Raw genomic sequence first — 20372 nt, forward strand, 5'->3', positions numbered from 1 at the left:
TTGCCAAAGGGCCCCTGGAGGGCAGGATCACCCCCGGTTGGGAACCACTGTGCTAGGGTGAAGCTCAGTCCTGGTGGCCCAGTGCCTGAGGTTTACACAGGGTTTTGGCCTTGGTAGGGACCAGACTGATTTCATCCTCTGATTGTCCTGACAAGAAAAGAGGCACAGAGAGGGAAAATGACTTGCCCAAGGTCACACAGCAATATGTCTCTGGACTCCTGGCCCAGTGCTCTTTGACCTGCCCTACGGTATTTCAGCAGACAGAAACACTGGTTTGGGAGTTCAAACTATTTCCCATTTCCCCGGTGTGTGGATGCCACTCCTTCCTTTTTCGGGCTGCAGTTCAGTGACACTGACAGTTGCCGCCTGGTGGTCCATAGAGCAAGTGCGCTCTCTAAGCTCCACCCCGGCACCCGGCTGCCACCTTCTCTTTGCTGACCAAGTGTTTCCCAATACTGGGTGCAGTAAAGCTGTCTCAGGTGTGGCCTGGAGCCCCCGCTTCCCCTTTTCTTTCACTGAGTTTTGTGTTCACTGAATGTGAGCGACTCCACTGCTGTTTGTTGAGTGCTATTGCATGTAGAGCCCAGGGATGTGCTGGTAACTGGCCCTCCAGGTGGGGAAAAAAAAACCCAAAACCCTGATTCGTGGAGTTCGCTCATTTCTGTGTTATAAACGGCTCCCACCATGGCCAATTTCAAGCTACTTACTGAATGTGGAGCTGGGAAGAAACACGCATGAGTCTGAGCTGGTTCTAGCGTCCCACTGGCTGAGCCCCGGGCCAGGGCCTGCATCCTCACACGCCCCCTGTGAGGTACACAGTGTCATCATCCCTATTTCACAGATGAAGAAACTGAGACTCAGGGAGGTTCAGGTACCCGTGTAAGGTTAGGCCACTTGGCGAGGGGCAGAGCCCAGCTTTGAAACTCAGTCTGAATCTGCAGGACTTGTCTTTACCCACCGTCCTGTTCGCCCAGGGCAGATGTTCAGAATTGTTCCAGGCACCCCCCATCCCCAGCAGGGACTGCCCTCAGAGGTTGGTCCCCTTCCCAGGTACCCTTCCGTCCCCGGGCTCCCAGCCCTGCCGTCACCCCCATGCTCAGCCTGCGCCCCACTCCGTTCCTCAGCCGGCTGGCAGTGGTCCTGCTGATGGCGGCCTAGTCTAATGCTCCTGGCCCAGGCCCCTGGGGTTGGAAGCATGGCGACTCAGCACTTCCCTGTTCCTCCTTGTAACGCCAAGGCATGGCAGGACGGTGGCTTCCCTTTGTTCAGAAAAGGCCAGCGTAACCACACATGCGAGCTCACCCACAATCACTGCCACAGACACACTCACACAGGCTCTCGTTTCATAAAGAGGGAGAATGTTCATGCGGTACTGAATGTGGGCCGGGCACAGTACTGAGCGTTGTTCAGTCTCACAGCCATGCTGTGACACAGGCCGTATGATTATTGCCCCAGTTTTACAGCCCAGGAATCTTGGGCTCAGAGAAGTTAAGTACCTTTCCCACGGTCACACAGCGAATGGGTGGCCTGAGACACAGACTTAGGAGTGACTCTCTTCACCACCTCCAGCACACAAGCTAATTGCACCACTCACAGACATGCACACGTGCTCCCTCACACAGAGACACACGTGTGTGCACACTTCAGACACCCTAACACCTATACATACAGGTGTATGAATCTCAGGAACACACGCGCACATATGCAGCCAGACACAGGCTCAGGCAGCGGCTTTGCTGGGGTCTCTGCTTCTGCCCGTGGTGGGGCCAGGCTGGGAGGTGAGGAGGGCCGGCTGGGATCCTGTTTGTTCAGTGAGCCCCCTCAGGGCTTCCCCTTCCTGGGGTCCCAGCCCAAGGAACAGGACTCAGTACATCTGCCCCACTCAGAGCCTGCCTGAACTTTGTGACTCGTGGCTTTTGGGGGAGGGAGGCAAGCTGTGACCTTTGGGGTTTCTGTTCTGCCTGGCCCTAGCCACCAGCAGAAAAGTGCGACGCAGGCTGAAAAGCCCCTTCTCTGGGGGGTGTGAAGAATGACATTTGGATGTGCCTCCTCCCCTTCCCTCTCCCCTGCCTGTCCAGGCTCCCAGCAGGGCTGGGGGTGGGGTCAAATACCAAGGTCAGACCATCTGAGCGAAGGTTCAGCATGAACTTGAAATGCTCTCCATTCCTCCAAAGCCAGGGGCGGGACTGAGTGGGAAGCACGCAGCTCTGGTACACTGAGCCAGAGTGTACACTGAGCCACGGCGCCGCTGTGTGATACTGAGCAGGGGAATCACCCTCTCTGGGCCTCCGTGGCCTCATGGGGACTGCTTACAAAGGATCCTTCCTGGCCTGGAGTGAGAGTCTATGAGCTGACCTCGGGATATGCAGGGCTCAGGCAGGGCTGGGGGCTGCGGGGATTGGCACCTGTGTCCTTCCTGTGTCCTCCACCTCTGACCTTACCTCCCTGGCCCTACTAGACTGCATCCCTCCAGCACTTACTCGCCTCAGTTCTCATTCTACCCTGGACCCTCTCATCCTGGGCAGGCCAGGGCAGTGGGTGAGAATGTGGCCCCTCTGTCTTGTTTCTGGAATCCAGTGATCGCCCAGAACCCCAAGGCAAGGGCTTGTGCACCTGTTCAGTTGGTGCGGACAGGCAGCCGCCTTGGAGTGAAATTTCCAGGGCTTCCCAGCACGGGTGTCTGGAAATGTGGCACCTTGTCTTGAGCCTCTGGGGCTGAAACCCCAAACACCCAGGAAAGGTGTATAGGTTTTAGCCCAGATGCACCACGTCCTAACTCTGTGACCTTGGGCAAGTAACTCAACCTCTCTGGATCTCGGTTTCCGCATCTGCAAAGCGAGGATAACACTTGGCTGTTGGAAGGATCAGTATAGATAGTGTCTGGAGAGGCTTCAGCACAGTGCTTGGCATTGGATGCATTCAAGCGTCAGCTAATATTTTATTATTACTGTTGCTGGTATTTGTGTTTTATGAGGAAAAGATGGAGAGTCACAGAGCAGCTTGGGGAATGGAATCTGGAAAGTGTTGCTGAGACGGCAGGGCTGAGGGTCCTAAATGAGAGGACTGTCCACACTGGATTGACTGATTGAACCCAAGGGCGAGCAGGCGTTTTCTGTAAAGGTCCAGACAGTGAATATTGTAGGCTTTTGGGATCATCTGGTTTCTGTCATATCTCCTCAATCCTGCCACTGCAGTGGGAAGGCAGCCACAGACACAACATAAACAAATGGGCGTGGCTGTGTGCTGATAAAACTGTATTTATGGACACTGACATTTGAACTTCACATAACTTCGTGTCACAAGATATTAGTCTTTAAATTTTTTTTTCAAACATTTAAAAATGTGAAAATTATCCTTAGCTCGCAGCCTGTACGGAAACAGTGGCAGGCTGGACTTGGTCCGTGGCAGTAGTTTGCTGAGCCCTGATTTAACAAACCCTCGACCAGCGCTTACGATAGAACAGGCACTGTTCTGAGCGCTTTACAAAAACTCAGCCATTTAATCTTCTCAATAACCCTAGGAGGTAGGTTGTTATTCTTTCCTTTATAGATGGAAAAACAGAGGCACAGAGAGCTTAAGTAACTTGTCCAAGGTTGCAGAGCTCGTGAGTGATGGAGTCATGATTTGCATGCATGTGGTCTGGTTCCAGAGTCCATGCCCTTGGCTGCTAGGCTGAGCCGCATCGCCCCGTGCTGATGGGGTGACCTCAGGAAAGTCACTCTCCTTCTCTGGGCCTCTGCTTCCTTATGCAAAATGAGGGTGAAAATCCTGCCTCACCTCTAAGACTGTTTGGTGAACAGGGCCACGTGGCCCCTGCCCTCTTAGGGCTCACACTCCAGCAGGGCAGCGGTGCTAATCACAGAAGCCACAGAGAATCACACGTCCTAAAAGTGCTGTGTGTGGAGAGCATGTGCAGAAGTGCTGTGTAAACTGTGAAGTGCTGATGGTGGTGAGAGGGAAGAAGGGGCAAGGAGCCGGCTGATGGGCTGACCGTCCTCCCTCCCCCCTCGTCTCCCCATCCAGCCGCATCTGCCAGCTGATAAGGCCCGAAGTGCCCCAGGCCCCGAGCAGCAGCATCTGCTGACCACGGCGCCAAGCTCCAGCAGCAGTTCCCTGGAGAGCTCGGCTGGCGCCGCGGACAGGAGGGCGCCCACCAGGCCCCAGCTGCAGGCGCCGGGCGTGGGGAAGGCCCCGGACAGCTGCGGCAGCTCAGGTAAGAGGCGGGAGCCCCCCTGGCTTCCTCCCCCACCCCCCTCCCCAGTGTGTTTCTTCCTCATTTCTGGCTGAGCTGTCTCTTCCTGGGCCTCCCCTGCAGGATGAGGCCTGAGCTCCTAGCAGGACACTGGAAGCCCTGCACCACCAGTCTGGGCCCCCCTCCAGCCTCCTTCCCTCTGCCTCCTCAGGTGAAACTGAGCCACAAGCTTCTTTCTGTTCTCGGAACCCCCACATCCCTCCCACCTTTGCCCTGCGGGTTCTCGCACCAGGAACACCCTTCCTTCTAGACCATCTCAGCTTATCCTCTGTGTCCCCAGTATCCAGGCAGGGAGTTTTCCTATATATTATAATACATATAATATATAATATGTAAAATAGCATATAACAGTGTTATACTATGTAAATATTATATATCAATACATGAATAATACATTGATATTGATGCTATATATATGTAGTATGTAATATATTATATATTAACATTTTATATATATAAATGTTATATTAATATGTTAACTTATACATTGATGTTATATATAATATAGCATATGACATGCTATATGTTAATATTGTAATACGTCATAATTATATATTTATTGTATATTATGTATGTTGTTATATATTATATTGTTATATATTGTATTAGATAATATATTATTTTATTATTAATATATTATTAGAGTATATATTATAATTATATTATTTTTACAATATTAATACCTATTATATTTCCTCATCTTACCAGATGAGGAAACTGAGTCTCAGAGAGGTTAAACTGCTTATTCAAAGACACAGCTGGTAAACAGAAGAGCCAGGAATCACCCCTGGGCTCTCAGGGTCCAGGGTCAGCCTGGAAAGCTGAATGAGTAAATGATGTCCCTGGGACTCTACTCACTGTGCCTGTAGTCCGGTCCCTTTGGGCCTGAGGCATCAGGACTGCGGATCCCACGTGGGGTCTGGAGAAGCCCGTGCCCTGTTTACACAGTCTGCATTTAGCCCTGGACCTGGTCTGTGACCAGTGTCACCCCTGGTGGGCATCTGCAGTGCCCACATTGTAGGAGGCCCCTGCGGGGGTCCCCCAGAAAGCCTGGGGCTTCCTCGGGCATGTTTTGTAGTGAGAGGCCAAGCCCGCTGGCCTGCATCTCCCCCCTCACCTGGCAGCGCTGGCTGGCGGGTTGAGGAATGACCGTGGCCTTGGTTCATTCCCAGATGCCCTCCCGGCCGTTCTGGTGCCGTGAGACTCTGAACAGGCTCCTTAACCCTGCCAAGCCTCAGCTTCCTGTCCTAGAGATGAGCATGGCGGCTCCTTGGCAGGGCTGCGACAGCATTCACTACCTGCCTCCTGACTCAGGCGGTGGGCTGCGGCGTCCCACTTCTAGTTTCCCATCATCACCCACCCTCATCAGTGTGATGTCTCGTCAGTGCCCTCACCCCAGCCTGAGAGCTCCCCAAGGAAGGGACTGGGTCAGTGCCTGGAACATAGCAGGTGGCCCTAAATGTTTGTCGAATGAATAAATGAGATCAGAATATAAAGCTCTTGGTCTTCTTCTACCTCTTAGATTCATCTTTCCGCTTTCTTTGCGACACCTCTTCCACACGCATCCTGGTGTGGCTTCCTCCTTGGGGAGCCCTGACCGTGTCTGCTCCGCCCTCCCACCCGCTGTCTCTTTTCTGTTCCTTCTGCGCCTCTCTGGCCTCTGCTCTCCCCTCCTCTCCGTCCCACCCGAGCACCTCTCCCCGCCGTGCGAATGGGTAAACCTCAGGTCTGTGACCCCTCCTGGTCCCCCGTCTGCCCCCGCAATGTCTCGTTCACAGTGTGCACGACCTTGGTGACTCTGAGTGACATTTGGTGCTGTGGAGGCCCAGGATGGAAAGTTCCTTCCGGCCCCATAAGTTTAGCACCCCACCTCCACCCTGCTTGTTTGGGGCTGTTCTGAGCAGAGCAGCTCGCCAGCTCCATCCTCCTCCCGGAAACAAACTAGACTGGAAAACAAACAGCCGGTCCTCCTGGCAAGCCCTGGACACTCAGGTCGCCATAGTAACAGCAGCAACAACCATCCTTTTTGAGGGGCTATTCTGTGTCCGGCCCTTACATTGATCTCCTCAGCTTATCCACTATTTAGTCCCTCACTGGTTAGGAAACTCAGATGCCCACAGGGCTGGGAGGGGAGGCGGGGCTGAACCTGTGTCCTGAAGCCCTTGCTGCCAGTCGCATTCAGGTCTGTGGGTTCTGCATAGCCCGCTCTCCCCCACCTGGCTCCCAAGGGAAGCTCTAAATCCAGATTCTTAAAATGTAAACTCCTGAATTTTGAACGTTGGCAGCCAATTCACTTAAAAATACTACCACCACCAAGAACAGAACACACCTGTGGGCTGGATTTTATTCATTCACACGTGTCCCTGTTATAGGCACTAGGGCCACAACAGGGAACAGTCAGAAAGGCCCCACCCTTCTGGACTCAGGGTCTGGTCGGGGAGAACCCAATGAGAACTCCAGAAATGGGTTGCACAGTGGGCGGAGCTAGGGGCTCTGGAGATTATAGCAGAGGGAGGGACACAGGGAGTGATGGATGGGTGGGAGTGAACCTCCTTTAGAGAGGGAAGCCACGGAGGCTTCTTGGAGGAGGTGGCCTCCAGGCTGAGGCCCAAGTAAAGGAAGGAGTGAGCTATGGGAATAGGGAAGAATGTTCCAGGCTGAGGGAGCAGCACGTTGCAAAGGCACTGAGGCTTGGAGGGCTCAGGGAGCTGCAGGGAGGTGAGTATGGCTGGAGGGAACCCAGCCAGGATCTCAGAGCAGCAGGAGATGGGGTGGGGAGAAGGCAGGCACCAGGTCGTGCAGGGCCTCGTAGGCCGTGGTGAGAACTGTGTTTGGAGCAGCCAAGGAAATGATCTGGCTCTGGCTGCTGGTGGAGAGCAGACTGCAGAGGGGCCAGGTAGAAGCCAGGAGACAGGAGGACACTGCACTCGTCCAGGGAGCGGATGGAAGTACAGGCAGTATGCAAGAGGTGGTGAACTTGAAGGTGGGCCAGGTAGGAATCGCTGGTGCCTTGGATGTGGGGTGTGAGAGAAAGATGGGTCCAAGGCTTTGGGACTGAGCATCTGGGTGGATGGCAGGCGTGTGAACTGAGATGGGGAGAAGCAGGTTGGACGGGATATGGGGGTGGAATCAAGCTGAGGTACAGAAGACGTGGTTGGATATATGGGCCCAGCGTGAACCCCTGCTTCACTGAGCCTGTCACCCCGTCTCTAGGAGCCATGCAGGCTCCAGAGATACGGCAGTGAACAGGGCAGTCATCCTTGCCTCGAGGGGATGGAAAGGGTCATTAGACCCATTTCACAGCTGAGCAAATGGAAGCTCCAAGAGTTTAAGTGACTCGGCCAAGTTTATGGAGGCAGAGCAGGGATCCAAACCCAGCACGGTCAGGCTGCGGAGCTCCGGGCATCCCGGCCTCAGTGATGAGGACAAACTACGTCCCCACCACACCCCATCCTGGAATCCCAGATTTATGAAATCTTAGAGGCAGCTCTATGTGGAAGGAAAAGGTTTGCTGTGAATGAAGACAAGTTCAGGGTCGATGTTTAATTTCCGTAAAGGAGCAATTTCCAAGCCCTTTGATGTTGCTTCCTTGGCATAGAGATGATGGGCCAGTGGCAGGGGTCTCGCCTTTTCATAGCTGGTGTGGCCAGGGCTGCTGATGCCTTGCTGCAGTTTCGGGAAGGTAATTCATCTCTACTGCTTCACCAAGACTCTGGAATGTATCCTTCCTGTCCTGGCGCACTTCTCCGGCTCCTTGTGGGGAGTGTGTTTTGTTCTTGGAGCACCTTCACTTCCTTTATATAGTTGGCTCCTCCCATCTGTGGGGTGACTTGGGCGGGGTATTCTTATTTGACAGGTGAAGAAACTGAGGCACACAAAGGTTTACGGGACTTGCCCAAGATGACACAGCAAAGCTGAGCTAGAACAGGGGCCTCTTGCCTCCTGGCACAGTGCTCTTCCCCCGCATGTCTTAATCTGCCTCTCGGGCAGGAGGCAGGCTGTGAAGACACCCCCCACCCCAAGGCCCCAGCTGACCACTTTCTCCTGTCTTGTGTTTAGCAGAAGCATCATCTGGTGGCCACGGGACCCAGGTCAATGTCACCTGCATTGTCAACGTTTGCAGCGGCTCTGACCACAGCTCTCAATGCCCCTCCCAGGCCAGCTCCACGAGGGACACAGACACCAGCCCCTCTGGCTCCCCGAAAGATGAGCACGTCCCCTTCTCCAAGGAGGAATGCCCTTTCCAGTCCCAGCCGGAGGCTCCAGAGACTCTGCTGCAGAGCCCAGAGGAGAAGCCCCTGCCCCTCGGTGTACCTGATGCCGGGATGAAGCCCAGCTAACCAGTCTGGCGTGGCCTGTGTCACAGCCAAGGTGGGACCAACCCCTGGTCCTTCTAGGCCCCTCCCCCGCAGGACTCTGACTCTTTCTGGGCCAAATTCCTTTAGCGGCTTCCACGGCCTCAGCCTTCCTCTCACCTGCAGGCAGACGAGGCAGGGAGAGTCATGGTGTGTCCTGTCACGGTGTGTGTCTCTCTTGGAAGGCTGGTGGACACGGATGCGCTGGGCAGCCTGGAACAAATCCCCTGCCTCTCTGAGAGCTGCCCCTCCAGCCGGTCCTGCATGCTTGGTTCCTGGAGCCCTTGTCGTTTTTGGTTTTTACTTTTCTTTTAATCCCTGGGCTCTACCCGGCTCTGGCTTCCTGCTGGGGAGGAGGGATGCTGCATGCATCAGCCTTGGAGAAGGGGCAGTGGGGAAAGAGCAGGGCTTTAGCCTGAATGTGAGACTGCAGGATGGTCCCAGTGGGGGTAGTAGGGGTGGGTGTCATCAATCAGATGGTTCTGTGCAGGGAGCGGGTGGCAACCCCTGTAGGGGACGGGAGTCCCCCAGGTTAGCTCAGGACTTCTGGAAGCGCCACCTCCAAATCCACTCCTGCTATAGCTCCATCTCGTGCCATGGGGTGGAGACCGGATGCCCAGGCAGGCAGCCTGAATGAGGGCTGTGACCTGGTTAAGACGGCAAACCTCTAACCGGAAATCTTCCAGTTTTAACATGTGGCAATTAAAAAAAAAAACAAACAAAAAACCCATTAGCTACCATGCGGATAAACAAGCCAAGTGTAAAAAAGCCAAACTCAGCGTTTGTATCCTCTGCCTTTGAGCTTCGCTCCTGTTTACCCCCAGTTTGAGCTTCCCCTCCCCCACGGTCTGGTGTGGAGCTCCAAGGCCACACCTTTTCCTATCAGGGAATTTCAGGACCTGGAGATGACTGAGGCCCCGCAGCCATCTCCTCCTACCTCAGCCTGGACCTTCCTCCTTTGCCTTCCAAGGGGACGCTCCTGTTTCTCCCGACCCCCTCCCACTGTTCTTGGAGTCCCAGGTCCCCATGGAGCCTTGGCGCCACTTTGGTACTGTGCCCACTGAGATCCTGAGTGGTCGTGAGATGCTGAGAGCCAGTCCTGTGTCTGCGTTGAGTGTTGTGGTTCTCTGTAGCCCATGTTGTCAGATCGGATGGCCTGCCGGAAGCAGCCGAAGCTAACACTTTTGCCGAGGGATTCTTCCCCGTTAAGGGGTCAGCCCACTCCCCACAAACGCATGCCCAGGCCCCGTAGACAGTGGACAAGTGTGGCCTTAACCGGATTCTGGAAGGAAGGGGGATGGGGGCCTCCTTGAGAAGACTGTTGGGTCCCTGATATCTGGATCCCTTGTTGAAAAATTCCACTGGACTTGAACTTGGCAGCTGAACTTTTGGAGGGTAGGAGAAGCCCAGCCACTACCATGGAGTGAAGAAAGGCTTCCCACTCCGGAATCAAGATGTCCCTCTGCCTGGACTGGCCAGGGTCTCCAACCACATTGGACCCTTTATGGCCGTGGAGCACCTCTGCCCCCTGGTGGACTGTCCTGGGAGGACCTCAGGCCTCATTGTCATCACTCCAGCAGAACAGGGATGAATTGGAAGGAGACTCTTTCTGGGTGTGGCCTCATTTTGTTACCAGAATTGCCACCAGACCCTTGGTCAAAACCCACCAACCCCTCCCTTGAACAGGAACTAACATACACCTTTAAGTCGCAGGGTCTGGACACAAAGAAAGAAGCTATAGGAAGAGGGAAACAAAAACTGGATGGGACCCGCTGAAACCAAGAGGGTGATGAATCTGACCTCTCGTAGACCCTGAGTCTCATTCTACACTGACTTTACTACATTAGCTACTAAATGACACACCTACAATGGCTGTGACCGGAAGTCACTGACCAAAAAAGGACAGAAAAGGGATAGCACCCCATTTCTAGGAAAACCCTGCCTCTTTCCCAGAAAAGTAATGCATTTGCCTCCCCATCATTCGTCTCACTCTAACCCCCATTGTCCTCACTCCTTAAAAGTAAATCCCTCTCACCATTAAGGCGAGAAGTGCATTTACGAACTAAGTTCCTGCTTCTCCATTCCCTGGCCATTGAATAAATCTCGCGCCGCTCTAATCTCAGCTTCGGTTTTGTTTTTGGCTGTGCGAACCCAAATGGAAAGAGGACCTTCTACTGCCAAGGCAGGGGGCCTCAGCCAGGCTAGGGCCTAAGTGGGGGGTCCATTCGACCTAATTTGGTAACAGTTTTCCAGCTTGTGGGCTTGTGTTGATCCCAAGACGGGAGTTTGCACTGTATGTATCCCAGACGACATCCCTGCTTATAAATAAACCTTTCGTTTGTTTTACACACTGGCTGCTGGCTCTGTCTTCGGGTCTGAGCTGGGGGATGTCCATGGTCCTAGTGCCTGACACCAGTGTGAGGGGGAGAAGGTTATGGCCACTGGAGTCTGACAAGTCCAGGCTGTGGCGGGACCCCAGAAGCACCTGCATTACAGCTGAGAGCCCGGCTGTGCCCTCGGACCTGTGAACAGTGGCAAGGCAGCCCTTTGTCCAGAGCCACCCAGCCGGCCTCCAAATATGCCCTCATCACTTGCCCCGTCCATCACCTTGGTCTCCTGGGCCCTCTCTGAGGGTTGCGGTGGTCTCTGCAGGTCTGCTTGTTCACGTGCTGTCCCTCCTCACTCAGGGAAACAAGACTCTGGCCTCCAGGAGGCCCCAATCTCGGAGACACCTATGAGGCCCATCACTGCGTGCTCAGACTGTAAGCAGGTAAGTTAGGGGGTCCTTGGAGAAAGAGAACCAGGGGTGGCTTTCTTTTTTTTTAAATTAATGAATGAATTAATTTTTGGCTGCGTTGGGTCTTTGTTGCTGCATGGGGGTTTTCTCTAGTTGTGGCGAGCGGGGGCTACTCATTGCGGCGCGCAGGCTTCTCATTGCGGTGGCTTCACTTTGTTGAGGAGCATGGGCTCTAGGCGCGCGGGCTTCAGTAGTTGTGGCACACGGGCTCAGTAGTTGTGGCACGCAGGCTCTAGAGCACAGGCTCAGTAGTTGTGGCGCACGGGCTTAGTTGCTCTGTGGCATGTGGGATCTTCCTGGACCAAGGCTCGAACCCGTGTCCCCTGCATTGGCAGGCGGATTCTTAACCACTGTGCCACCAGGGAAGTCCGGGATGGCTTTCTTGACAGAAGAGAAGCCATTTTTGGCTTAAGCTGTTTTGTGACCTAAACCTGGCCACAATGCTTGCCCTTGAACAGGTCTCAGTAATCAATGATCTTGAGCAAAGGAATGAAGAAACAAACAATAGTCGGGCAAGAGAAGTGACAATAGCAAAGATAATGCATCAGTTGTAAAGACTCCCAGTTCTGTATCAATGGTGAAGATTGGCCTGATGCAATCGACCGCCAGATCAACTAGGGCCTGAAGGACGAGGATGTGGACCTTTTCTGACCCTCATGACTTCAATCAACTAAAGCTTGGACTCTGCCTGCTGCCCAAGCCCCTTCATGTATACACATGTACACTTAGCTTAAAACTTCCCCAATTTTGCTGTTTGGGAAGACATTGCTTTGGGAGAGACCCCCGGTGTGCTCCTGACTTACTGCAAGTAATCATAAATCCTTCTCTTGATCTTCGGCTTGTTCAACACCCAACAAGAGGCAAACCCAGTTTTGGGGTAACTGGGTGATGAGCACAGGGTCTCTGGGAGCAGAGGAAGACCCCAACCACAGCCAGGGGATCAGGGGAAGGGTTCTGGAGGTGACCTCTAACCTGTTCCTAAGGCATGAACAAGGAGTTTTCCAGAATAAAGGATTGGGAGGAGGTTGCAGGCAAAGGGGTTTCCTCATGTCAAGGCCTGAATAGGAGAGAGACCCTGGCCCCTGAATTCACTCAGACTCCTTCTCTGTTTTCTGTCACTCCCTCACCGGACACACCTTTATTCTTGGTGACTTCCTGGACCTCCTCTTGATGCCAAAAACTCAGCGTCTGTGCACCGGTGCCAAATCGAGTCTCGGAGACAGAGTTTCGGGTGAAGTAGAAAAGAATAGCTTTATTGCTTTGCCAGGCAAAGGGGACATAGTGGGCCTGTGCCCTCAAAAACTGTGTGTCCCGGGCTTCCCTGGTGGCAAGTGATTGAGGGTCCGCCTGCCGATGCAGGGAACACGGGTTCGTGCCCCGGTCCGGGAAGATCCCACATGCCGCGGAGCGGCTGGGCCCGTGAGCCATGGCCGCTGAGCCTGTGCGTCCGGAGCCTGTGCTCCGCAACGGGAGAGGCCACAACAGTGAGAGGCCCACGTACCGCAAAAAATAAACCAAAAACCAAAAAACAAACTGTGTGTCCCTACCTGGCGTGGGGAGGGGGATTTGGTGAGGAGTTTTCTAGCAGTGGTTTACGGGTGGGGTTGCCAAACCTTGACCTTCTCTGGAATGAAGAATGCTTCATCCAGCAGTTAACATCTTCCATTTGTTGGGGGCTTTAGTTCTGTAGAAGGGCTCAAAGCTACTGCTATGTGTATCCCTTTAGGTGGAACCAGGACCCTGCCCCGAGGCTGCACCATTGTTTCTTGACTGCTCCTCCCTTTTCTCTGCATCCCCCCCACCCCTTCCCTGATTAGCAACTGTTCGAATCTGCTCTTTGGGACTCAGGGAAGGTCATGAAGGCTGGAGTCTATTCCCTACAATCAAGAAATGGGGGGGCTTCCCTGGTGGCGCAGTGGTTGAGAGTCCGCCTGCTGATGCAGGGGACACGGGTTCATGCCCCGGGTCCGGGAAGATCCCACATGCCGCGGAGCGGCTGGGCCCGTGAGCCGTGGCCACTGAGCCTGCGCGTCCAGAGCCTGTGCTCTGCAACAGGCCACAACAGTGAGAGGCCCGCGTACCACAAAAAAAAAAAAAAAAAAAAAAGAAATGGGGGACACAGCAAGGCTTCCTTGCCCAGGAGCCCCCACAGGGTCCTGCTTGGGTTCACTATTGCTGCTGTAACAAACGAGACAAACTTAGTGGCTTAAAACAACATTAGTTCATTCTCTGTAGTTCTGGAATCAGAAGTCGGAAATCAAGGGGTCACCAGGGAGGCTAGGCTGTAAAGGGGAGTCTGTTGCTGGAGCCTCTAGGGGAGAATTCGTTTCCTTGCCTTCAGCTTCTAGAGGCACCTTCATTCCTTGGGTTGTGGCTCCTTCCCCCATTTTCAAAGCCAGCAGTGTAATACCTTCCATAGTCAAATCTCCCTCAGCCTCCCACATGTGACTACATGGGCTCCACCTAGGGAATCGAGGAGAATCTCCCCATTTCAAGATCCTGCCAGGTTACATTCACAGATTTCAGGGATTCGGACGTCAATGTCTTTCTGGGAGCCATTATCCAGCCTCCCAACCTCCACCATCCATACACTCTTTTAGAGAGACTATCTCACACCCTGTCTTCTCTCCTCAAACCTCTGACCTCACCCCACCATTACCGTCACCTGGTTACCTGGCTGCCCATTTCACTGAGGGGATAAAATAAACACAAGAGAACACCTCAGGCTCTCCCACCACATCTAGCCTCCCACCGTATCTGTGCCCAGGGCCTCAGCTTTCTCCCCTGTGACTATGGATAAACACCCAGGCTGCTGGCTAAGGGCATCCTCCTCTCTGCTCGGGATCTCAGCATCTCTCCCAACTCTAGGACATTGCTCCAGCACCTCTCCTCTCTCCTTCCTTTAGCATCAAATTCCTGGTCTCCGGGATCTTTCCTGCCTGCATGCAAGCATACGAATGATTCTTCCATGTAAAAAACAACTTACTCCCTCATACGCATTAGAATGGCAAATATAAAAAGAAAGAAAGAGAGAGAGAGGGAGGGAGGGAGGGGAGGGAGGGAGGGAGGGAGGAAGGAAGGAAGGAAGGGAGGGAGGGAGGAAGGAAGGAAAGAGAAAGAAAGAAAGAAAGAAAAAGAAAAAGGAAGGAAGGAAGAAAGAAAGAAAAGAAAGAAAGGAAAAAGACAGAAAGAGGAAAGAAAGAGAGAAAGAAAAAAGGAAGGAAGGAAGCATTGGTGAAGATGTAGAGAAACGGGAACATTTTTGCATTGCTGGTGAGAAAGTAAGCTGGTGCAGATGCTATGGAATACAGTATGGTGGTTTCTCAGAAAAATTAAATAGGGAATTGCTGTATGATCCAGTGATTCTAATTCTGATTAAACCCAAAAGAATTGAAAGCAGAGACGCAAACAGATACTCATATGCCAGTGTTCATTGCAGCATTATTCACAATAGCTAAAGGTGGCAGCAAACCAAGCGTCCATGGATGGGCAAACAAAAGATGGTATATTTATACAATAGAATATCATTCAGCCTTAAAAAGGAAAGAAACTCTGACACATTCTGCAACATGGATGGACCTCACAGACATCATGCTAAGTGAAAGAAGCCAGTCACAAAAAGACAAATACCGTATGATTCCACTCATGTGAGGCCCCCAGAGCAGCCAAATTCAAAGAGACAAAGTAGAATGGGGGTTGCCAGAGGCTGGGGGGAGACAGGTATTTGGAGTTAATGTTTACTGGGTACAGAATTTTCAATCTTGTAAGATGAAAAGAGTTAGGGACACGGATGGTGGTGATGGTTGCCCAACGTGGTGAATATGCAGGCATACCTTGGAGAGAGTGCAGGTTTGGTTCCAGACCACCACAATAAAGCGAGTCACATAGATTTTTTGGTTTCCCAGTGTATATAAAATTTACGTTTACACCTTACTGTAGTTTATTAAGTGTGCAATAGCATTATGTCTAGAAAAACAATGTACATACCTTAATTAAAAAATACTTTATTGGACTTCCCTGGTGGCACAGTGGTTAAGAATCCACCTGCCAGTGCAGGGGACACGGGTTCGAGCCCTGATCCGGGAAGATCCCACATGCTGCGGAGCAACTAAGCCCGTGTGCCACAACTACTGAGCCTGCGCTCTAGAGCCCGCGAGCCACAACTACTGAGCCCGAGTGCCACAACTACTGAAGCCTGCGCACCTAGAGCCCGTGCTCCGCAGCAAGAGAAGCCACCGCAATGAGAAGCCCGCACACCGCAACGAAGAGCAGCCCCAGCTCGCCGTAACTAGAGAAAAGCCCGCGCGCAGCAACAGAGACCCAAGGCAGCCAAAACAAAAACAAAAACAAAAAACAAAACTTTATTGCTAAAAAATGCCAACCATCATCCGAGCCTTCAGTGAGTCGTAATCTTTTTGCTGGTGGAGGGTCTCACCTTGATGTTGATGCTGCTGACTGATCAGGGCGGTGGTTGCTGAAGGTTCTTATTTTTAAAAATAAGACAACAGGGGCTTCCCTGGTGGTGCAGTGGTTGAGAGTCCGCCTGCCGATGCAGGGGACACGGGTTCGTGCCCCGGTCCGGGAGGATCCCACATGCCGCGGAGGGGCTGGGACCGTGAGCCATGGCCGCTGAGCCTGCGCATCCGGAGCCTGTGCTCCGCAACGGGAGAGGCCACAACAGTGAGAGGCCCGCGTACCGCAAAAAAAAAAAAAAAAAAAAAAAATTGGAGTCAATCCTCTCAAACCCTACAGCTGCTTTATCAACTACGTTTATATAAGATTCTAAATTCCCTGCTGTCATTTCAACAATCTTCATATCACCTGTACCAGGAGTACATTCCATCTCAAAAAACCCACTTTTTTTTGCTCATCCATAAGAAGCAATTCCTCATCCATTCAAGTTTTATCGTGAGATTGCAGCAATTCAGTCTCCACTTCTAATTCTACTTCTTTTGTTATTTCTACCACATCTGCCGTTATTCCTCCACGGAAGTCTTAAATCCCTCGAAGTCATCAATGAGCACTGGAATCAACTTTTTCTAAACTCCTATTAAGGTTGATATTTTGACCTCATCTCATGAATCATGAATGGTCTTAATGGCATCTAGAATGGTGACTCCTTTCTAGAAGGGTTTTTTGCTTACTTTGCCCAGATCCAGCAAAGGTCTCACTATCTGTGGCAGCTATAGCCACACAAAATGTATTTCTTAAATAATAAGACTTGAAAGTTGAAATTACTCCTTGATCCATGAGCTGCAGAATGGGTATTCTGTTAGCAGGCACGAAGACATTAATCTCCATCAGAGCTCATGAGTGACCAGGTGCATTGTCAATGAGCAGTAATATTTGGAAGGAATCTTTGTTTCTGAGCAGTAGATCTCAACAGTGGGCTTAAAATATTTAGTAAACCATGTTGTAAACAGATGTGCTGTCAATCCAAGCTTTGTTGGATTTATAGAGCGCAGGCAGAGTAGATTTAGCACAATTCTTAAGGGCCCTAGGATTTTCATAATGGTAAAATGAGCATTGACTTTAACCTAAAGTCACCAGCTACATTAACCCCTAACAAGAGAGTCAGTCTGTCCTTTGCATCTTTGAAGCCAGGCACTGACTTTTCCTCTTTAGCTATGAAAGTCCTAGATGCCATCGTCTTCCAATAGAAGGTTGTTTCAGCTACGTTGGAAATCTGTTGTTTAGCGTAGCCACCTTCATTCATTATCTTAGCAAGATCTTCAGGATAACTTGCTGCAGCTTTTATATCAGCACTTGCTGCTTCACGTGGCACTTTTATGTTATGGAGACGGCTTCTCTCCTTCAGCCTCGTGAACCAACCCCTGCTGCCTTCAAACTTTTCTTCTGTCGTTTCCTCACCTCCCTCAGCCTTCCTAGAATTGAAGAAAGTTAGAGCCTTGCTCTGGGTTAGGCTTTGGCTTAAGGCATTGTTGTGGCTGGTTTGATCTTCGATCGAGACCACCAAAACTTTCTCCATATCAGCAATAAGGCTGTTTCGCTTTCTCATCATTCATATATTCACTGGAGTAGCACTTTTAATTTCCTTCAAGAACTTTCCTTTGCATTCACAACTTGGCTAACTGGCACAGGAGGCCTACCTGCCTATCTCAGCTTTCAACCTGCCTTCCTCAGTAAGCTTCATCATTTCTAACTTTTTTTTTTTTTTGGCTGCATCAGGTCTTAGTTGCGACATGCAAGATCTTCGTTCAGGCATGCGGGATCTTTCACTGCGGGCCACGGGCTTCTCTCTAGCGGGCTTCTTTCTAGTTGTGGCGTGTGGGTTTTTTCTCTCTCTCGTTGAGGCGTGCAGGTTCAGTAGTTGTGGCACGTGGGCTTAGTTACCCCGCTGCTTGTGGGATCTTAGTTCCCCGACCAGGGATCGAACCCACGTCCCTGCATTGGAAGGCAGATTCTTTACCACTGGACCACCAGGGAAGTCCCCCATCATTTCTAACTTTTGATCTAAAGTAAGAGACGTGTGATTCTTCCTTTCACTTGAACACTTAGAGGCCATTGTAAGGTTATTAGCTGGCATGATTTAAATATTGTTGTGTCTCGGGGAACAGGAAGGCCCGAGGAGAGGGAGAGAGATGGGGGAATAGTTGGTCAGTGGAGCAGTCAGAACATACACAACGTTGATTAACTTCACCATCTTATATGGGTGTGGTTTTGGATGCCCCCCAAACAATTGCAATAGTAACATCAAAAATCACTGATCACATTTCACCATTACAAATATAATAATAATGAAAAAGTTTGAAATATTTCAAGAATTTTTAAAGTTTTGGCCGTGCCGCGGGCTTGCAGGATTTTAGTTCTCCAACCAGGGATTGAATCCAGGGCCCTCGGCAGTGAAAGCGTGGAGTCCTAACCACTAGACCACCAGGGAATTCCCGAAATAATTCAAGAATTACCAGAACGTGACACAGAGATACAAAGTGAGCAAATGCTTTTGGAAAAATGGCACCGATAGACTTGCTAGACGCACAGTTGTCACAAATCTTCAGTTTGTAAAAAACGCAACGTCTGCAAAGCACAATAAAGGGAAATGCAATAAAACAAGGTGTGCCTGTACTGAAGGCCACTGAACTGTTCTCTCAGGAATGATTGAGATTGCAGATTTTATGTTACGTGCATTTCGCTACAATTACAAACAGCAAAACCTCCTTGAAAACAATTCTCCCTTCAGTTACTGTCAGATTTCCCAGCTACTGTTTTGTTTGTTTTGTTTTGTTTTTTTGGCCACACTGCACAGTTTGTAGGATCTTAGTTTCTGGACCAGGGATTGAACCCAGGGCCATGGAGGTGAAAGTGCTGAGTCCTAACCACTGGACTGCCAAGGAACTCCCAGCTACTCCTAACAGCAAAACACGTAGAAAATGTTGTCTGTTGGCATTCACCGTCTCCAATTTATCTTCTTTCATTTTCTCTTGAGCTCACACCAGTGAGGCTGTGTCCACCTCACCACTAAAACTCTACTGGCCAGGTCGCTGCTGACTCTAACCCTGCTGCTTGAGTCACAGAGGCTCTCAGGTCTCCTCTCACTCCCCCTGTGGGCAGCGTTTGACCCAAGTGACCAGCCCCCTCCCTGAAACACGCTGCTCACCTGCTTCCAGGAGCACACACAGCCCTGGATCTCCTGCCGGCTCGTCTCGGGGGCTCTTTCTGCCTCCTTTGCTTCTCCCTCCTCATCTCGGCCCTCGGGCATCTTCTCCACCTCCCACACCCTCCCCTGCGAGTCCCATCCAGCATCATGGCTTTAAGTACCACAAATGCATCCTGCCGGCTCCCAGTGTTTGAATGGGTAAGTATTTACTGTGCTCCTACTTCACAGCTGGCACTGCTCTAGGTGTTGGGATACAGCAACGACTAAAACAAATGGGTGGGAAGAGAGACAATAAGAAAACACACAAATGGCTTACAGCAGATGGTACAAGTATTAAATTAGGGGTATTACATGCTTCTTAATAGCATCTAATCTACTTTTTCTTTGCACCAGTCAGCATCCCAGGATAGAGCTCTCATTCCCACTCATGTTTATGGGGTACTGCTCTTAGGTACAGTATACCTAACTCATTAATTATGGCTGGGCCATAATTAATGGGAGTAGTATTTTCTAAAAATGGATTCATGCACACATCCAAGCCACATTAAAATTTCAACTTAGAGTTTCTACAAAGTCTGTCTCCTTTCTATGTGAGGAGAATGAAGCTGGCCACAGAGAACGGAAGGATTGGGGGATCCCCCTCCTGGATCAGGACATCAGGGAAGGGACCAGAGAGATGACTTGGAGAAGAGGCCTGACGAATGGAGGGAGGGCCGGAGCATGACCTGGGGCTAGGATGGGGCACAGTGAGAGGGAAAGAGAGGGGCCAGGTCTAAAGGGCTTCCCCTGTCCTGCTAAGGTGGGCAGTGGGCAAAGGGACTCACTGAACACTTGTAGCTACCTAGACGTAGCGCTAGATCTCACAGGTTAAGGGCTCACTCCCAGAAGACTGCCTTCATTTCACACACCAATCACAGGTCCAGGTGTTACCTGTGCTTCCAACCGACCTCTTATACGACAACCAACTTTGGTTTCATTACTTTGCTAAAGCAGCTCATAGGACTCAAGAAAACAGTTTACTTATTAGGCTACCAGCTTATTACAAAGGATACAGCTCAGAGTCAGGAAGAGCCAGACAGAAGAGATGCAAAGGGCAACGTTTATGTGAGAAGGGGCCGGGGCTTGCGTGCTCCTTCTGGGTGCACCACCCTCCCAGCACATCCACTTGTTCAGCTGGACGCTTTCTGAACCCCGTCCTTTTGGGGTTTTAGGGAGGCTTCATTAATAGGCATGCTTGATTGAATCACTGGCCATTGGTGATTGACTCAACCTCCAGCCCCTCTTCCCAACCCAGAGGTAAGGGGCTGAGGTGGAAAGTTCCAACCCTCTAATCATTCCCCTGGCAACCAG

The 20372-nt window shown here is 51.4% G+C and overlaps 1 protein-coding gene across 3 annotated transcripts in view; it reads left to right on the forward strand.

Annotated features, from left to right (window-relative positions):
- TNFRSF1B (TNF receptor superfamily member 1B) overlaps window positions 1-10953 on the forward strand; it is a 35642-nt gene extending 24689 nt beyond the window's left edge. Inside the window, exons 9-10 of one of the 3 annotated variants that reach the window (XM_079916878.1) lie at window positions 4024-4213; window positions 8312-10953. In XM_079916878.1, the coding sequence (XP_079773004.1) occupies window positions 4024-4213; window positions 8312-8592 (471 nt within the window). In that variant the 3' untranslated portion in view covers window positions 8593-10953. The remainder of the gene's footprint in view (window positions 1-4023; window positions 4214-8311) is intronic. The other 2 variants (XM_079916879.1, XM_079916880.1) reach the window with 2 other exon arrangements.
- The last annotated feature ends 9419 nt before the right edge of the window (window positions 10954-20372 follow it).

The sequence above is a fragment of the Stenella coeruleoalba genome, assembly GCF_951394435.1.
Source record: "Stenella coeruleoalba genome assembly, chromosome: 1".
Classification (NCBI taxonomy): Eukaryota; Metazoa; Chordata; class Mammalia; order Artiodactyla; family Delphinidae; genus Stenella; species Stenella coeruleoalba.